The sequence below is a fragment of the Bison bison genome, unplaced genomic scaffold, assembly GCF_000754665.1.
Source record: "Bison bison bison isolate TAMUID 2011002044 unplaced genomic scaffold, Bison_UMD1.0 scf7180017864280, whole genome shotgun sequence".
Classification (NCBI taxonomy): domain Eukaryota; kingdom Metazoa; phylum Chordata; class Mammalia; order Artiodactyla; family Bovidae; genus Bison; species Bison bison.
In genome coordinates, this window is record NW_011494852.1 from 5,458,662 (window position 1) to 5,464,273 (window position 5,612).

General features: G+C 35.8%; 1 protein-coding gene across 1 annotated transcript in view; it reads right to left on the minus strand.

Moving 5' to 3' along the window:
• Positions 1 to 5,612, minus strand: part of ZNF569 (zinc finger protein 569) — a 24,926-nt gene that overhangs the window by 14,383 nt on the left and 4,931 nt on the right. The window contains 1 exon segment of the mRNA XM_010849154.1: positions 4,948 to 5,005. Coding sequence (XP_010847456.1) covers positions 4,948 to 4,962 — 15 coding nt within the window. The 5' untranslated portion in view covers positions 4,963 to 5,005.

Consider the following 5,612-nt stretch of genomic DNA (forward strand, 5'->3'; position numbering starts at 1 on the left):
AGACATTACTTTGCTAACAAAGGTCTGTCTAGTCAAGGCTATAGTTTTTCCTGTGGTCACGTATGGATGTGAGAGTTGGACTGTGAAGAAGGCTGAGCGCCAAAGAATTGATGCTTTTGAACTGTGGTATTGGAGAAGACTCTTGAGAGTCCCTTGGACTGCAAGGAGATCCAACCAGTCCATTCTGAAGGAGATCAGCCATGGGATTTCTTTGGAAGGAATGATGCTAAAGCTGAAACTCTAGTACTTTGGCCACCTCATACGAAGAGCTGACTCATTGGAAAAGACTCTGATGCTGGGAGGGATTGGGGGCAGGAGGAGAAGGGGACGACAGAGGATGAGATGGCTGGATGGCATCACCGACTCGATGGACGTGAGTCTGAGTGAACTCTGGGAGTTGGTGATGGACAGGGAGGCCAGGCATGCTGCGATTCATGGGGTCGCAAAGAGTTGGACACGACTGAGCGACTGAACTGAACTGAGCAGAATTCCTACAAAGACAAAATTCTGCCCTGTTTAAGCAATTGTTATGTAAGATTTCTGTCAGAGACAGTCAATAACACTAGGTAAATCTATTAAGACAGATAAATGCTCATGCCAGAAAGAGAACTTTTCAAAGTGCTATTTTTCTGGCAGCCATGAAAATATGCTCCTAGATCCCCTTCAGGAGAACCAGCTATGAGAAGCATCATCGATGAACAATCTCCAGCTTCTCTATCTTTAGTTCTACTACTGCATTCATGCTGAGACCATCCTATTTTCAAGCCACTACTGGCTATTTTTCCAGCTTAAGATTAAGTATGGTTAGGGTATTAGGGCCTGAACCATGATCTTAAATTCTGTCTTTCTTGATCCTAAGTTCCTTATGCTAGTTTTAAAACTTCCATGTGAAAATGTTTTCTTTCTGAAGTTTTATCATTAACTTCCTATGTAATTGCATTGTGGAAAACATAGTTTGTACTTTGAAATTTATTGAATTTGGGCCTAATATATGGTCAGTCTTTTAGTTTTTCCATATCTAAAAAGGGGATATTAATTGCTTCCAGGCTATAAGCTATGACAATCAATTAGCTCTATCAAATTATTATTGGTAGTTATGTTCATTTTGTTGTCTGTGTCTACCATGAGCTAAGACAGATCAATAAAAGTTTCCTACTGATATGTTTCTTATTTTTCACAGTATTCCTTATAATAAATTTTCTGCAGTTTGATGCAGAAGTAGTCCTAACCATTTATCTTTATTATCTAATGCACTAATCGGCATTTTAAAGTAACATTCTTTTTGTTTCTTTAAAGCTTACTGTCTTGGATGAATGGATGGAAGATATGGTACACAGTCAATGGAATACTACTCATCCATAAAAAAGAATAAAATAATGCCACTTGTACCACCATGGATGCAATGAGAGATTATCATACTAAGTCAGAAAGAGAAAGGCAAATACCATATGATGTCACTTAGACATGGAATCTAAAATATGGCACAAATGAATTTATCTACAAAACAGAAACAGACACACGATAGGGAACAGACCTGTGGTTGTCAACGGGTAGCAGGGGAGGAAGAGGGATGGACAAAGAGTTTGGGGATAGCAGATGCAAACTATTACACTTAGAATGGATAAGCAGCAAGATCCTACTATATTCAGCACAGGAAACTATATCCAATCTCCTGCGATAAACCATAATGGAAAAGAATATTTAAAAAATAATGTATATGAAGAAACAAATGGCAACCCAATCCAGTATTCTTGTCTGGAAAATTCTGTGGACAGAGGAGCCTGGAGGGCTATAGTGTCGATGGGGTCGCAGACTCAGACACAACTGAGCATGCACACACAGTGTCTCATGTATGGAGTTTTCATCCAAAGAAAATGATGAGATTCTTTCATGAATACTGGATTTTATGACTGTAAAAATAATCTTTTCTAACAGAAAATTTTGCTTTTCTCATTATCATGTTTATTTACTAGTTAGAATCCAGTTAGTAGTTTGCCATCAATAGTTCACTATTTCAGGTAACATATACCTATTCCGTATTAGGTTTGTGAGGAGTAATATAATACTCAGCAGTTTTTGCCATTAACTTTCTTACCTTTCTTAATAACAACACCAACCCTTTTTCCAAAAATGGAACTGTAGCATATATTTTGATTCATAACTCTTCTACAACACCTAGGTACAATGTATCAACAAGTTCATTTGATTCAGTCTCTGCAATACCACTGAAATCTCAGCTCTTCTATTTCTTCTATGTGTTAAAGTAGTAGAACCAGAGAATTAAAACAATTGAACCTGTTTTGTTTTTGTTTTTTGATAGCTCAGAGACTATTTGAGGGTCTCATAGTAGTTGAGGTTTTCATTATGAGTATTAACTGCCACTAAAGAGAATGAGAAAATAATTCATATTTGAGCCCTAGAGTTATAGTTTTTTATTCAGCAAGTTACGGAGTTACTAGATATGCCCAGCACTGGTTTAGAGTCCAAGGATGTAGCTGGAAGATAGACATAAGTTCTTGTCCTCCTGGAAATTACATACTAGTTGAGGGAAATAAATGAAAACATAAACAAATAGGAAAGAGAGACTCTTTTGAAGACTATATAAGGTAATCCATGTAAAACTTTGATTAACAATAGACATTATTTACAGTTTTTACTGGGCATTTGTTCTTTTTTATTTTTTCAATCGTGGATTTATTTTCATGTATTATATGCAGTTTTCTATTCGATTTTAATTTAGTTTGTAAATATTTAAATACCAGATTTGGTCTGCCATATGTATTACTAAAATTATTGTTAGGTTTTTCAAATTTACTTTATTTATGGTGATTGTATCAACAGGAGAATGTAATTTTTATGTACTCAAACTTAGTTGAGCTTCTGTTTTACTACCTATGAATTTGATATTATACCAAAAAACAAGCTAGTGACCATAGAAAATACACTCAAGATGTTGTTGTCTTGGAATAACTGAGAACTCTCATACACTGTTAAGAGTATAATTTTGGACAACCACTTTGGAAAACTGTTTGGCAGTATTAATAAAAGGTAATCTTACACATAACTTATGACTCAGCAATTCTGCTTTGGTAGAAAGAGATATGCACATATGTGCAACAAAAATCTAATAGAAAGTTCACAGGAATAATATTTTAATTATTCCCAAATAAAAATTACCTAAATGCCAATCAATGATAGAATGGATATATAAAAGTATGGTTTATTCATATAATTGAATAATATACAGTAATAAAGTTGAGTGAACTACAGCTTACATGCAGCAATTCAACATAAATCTGACAAAATATTAAACGAAGCCAGACGCCAAGTACATAGGTTACCTAAAGTTTAAAAATATGCAGAAAGAGTCTATAGTGATATACACTAAACAGTGGTTACCCCTGGAGTAGGGGTAATAACTTGGAAAGGTACAGAAGGAGTCCAATGGGTGTTAGGGTAGTATTCTATTTCTTTATCCAGTGCTTAATGCTGGCTACGAACGTGTGTTCACTTTGAAAATTAACTGAGGGAAAAACTAGACATACAGAGAAGCTATGAGATAGGGGCACCAGGTCAAAGAAAGGTATGTTTCAGTAAAGCAAATCTTTGAGCTGAGAGTGAAAAGGCAGTAAATTGAAATATGTTTAGTAGCTAAGAGTACAGGATAAAATCTGAAAGAGAAAGATTCCAAAGGAACTTTGAAGAAAAAGGATGAAGTTCTGAGGAAATGTCCTTGAAGAGGAAACAGACATTACTTACTCTAAGAGTAAAATGAAGAAATAAGGAACCATGGATTCATTACAACCACATTCACAAAAACCAAGTATACCAAGCACTGTTCTAGGGGCTGTAGATACAGCAGTAAACCAAATAAAACTTTTACTCTGTTCACATTCTAGTAGACTGAAAGTAAAAGAATTTACCATAAATGATTACTTTAGATTGTGGCCAAATCACAGCAAACATACATGGAAAAAATAATTATATAGGGTCATTTGAAAGGCACATCCCATCTATTTCTTCAGATAGTCTGCTTTTTATTTTTAAATGAGGTATGACATACATAGAATAATGTGGTAAAATGCACTAATCTTAAATGCACAAACTGAGACATTCTTATATATTTACATATTTGTGTACCCATCACTCAATCAAAATATAGAACATTTTCAGCATACTACAAGATTCCCTCATATCCCGTCCCAGTAAATACCTGCTCAGTAACCACTATTCTCTAACACTGAGACTAGTTTTCTCAGTTTTCAAACTTCATATAAATGGTACCACATGTTTGTGAGATTATCCATATTGTAAGTTGCAGTACTCTGTGTGTTTTGGTTTTGTGTGTGTGTGTGTACACTATCCCACTGCATGAAATACTATCTCTTTTTCTGTTTATGTTGATTTGTGTTATTTCCAATGCTGGAATATTTTAACATATATTCTTTGCTTTATCCCTGATCAAAACAGACCACCTCCCTGGTGGTAGTGGTTAGGATTCAGCACTTTCACTGCTGTGGCCTGGGTTCAATCCCTGGTCAGGGAACTGAGATCCTGCAAGCCATGCAGCACAGCCAAGATTTTTTTTTAAATTATAAAGAAAACCCCGGACTATCAGAAAAGCTGTTTTACCAACTACAGAAAGTCTCCCTATATATGTTATAATATATTCATTGACCTAGGTGCCAATGAAAAACTTACTTAAATATATAATGAATTTCTGCTCTTGTTTACCTATAGTAATGAAATTCAAAACTGAAGCCCAACTTTAATCTCTCTAAATGAATACATTTCTGCATAATCATATTTTAACTTTCCTGGTCTTAATCTTCCAACTCTGTTTCCTCTGAAAATATGTTTTATCTATATAGGATTTTCCAGTTTAGTGTATGGATTACTACAATTCCCTTAAACTACTCTGGAACAAATATGCTATTTAAAATTTACCTGGAATTCATTCATTTCCTCTTCTTTCTGGGAATGGACTGAGCCTGAGAAGGCAGAGCTGAAAAAGAGAATAAAAGAGAATAAAAACCTTAGACAAGGTTTGCTTTGTGGTTTGAGAAACCTGTACCCACAAGGTAGATTAAAGGTCACTCTGTAGCAAAATGATACTTGGAGCCATCAGAAAGGCCAAGAATATACATTCCCCAAAGATGCTGATAGCTATAAAGATGACTACTACATCATGGAGAGCTTAAGCACATTCTGTGAACAAGAATAGGAGTGCATATATAGGAGATGCCCCATGAACTTATCAATAGCTCTGTATCAGAGAAGGGCTTCCCAGGTGCACTAGTAGTGAAGAACCTGCCTGCCAATCCCAGAGATGTAAGAGACTCAGGTTTGATCCCTGGATCAGGATAGTACCCTGGAGGAGGGCATGGCAACGTACTCCAGTGTTCTTGCCTGGAGAATCTCATGGACAGAGGAGGCTGGCGGCCTATGGTCCATAGGGTCGCAAAGAGTTGGACATGACTGAGCAACTTAGCAGGCATGCATGCATAGACACACAAGCATACTTTACATCAGCTACTACAATTATTGACTTAAATATTTACACAGAAAACAACAAATTCTTATAAATGCTAACTGTGTCTTAAACTAATCAG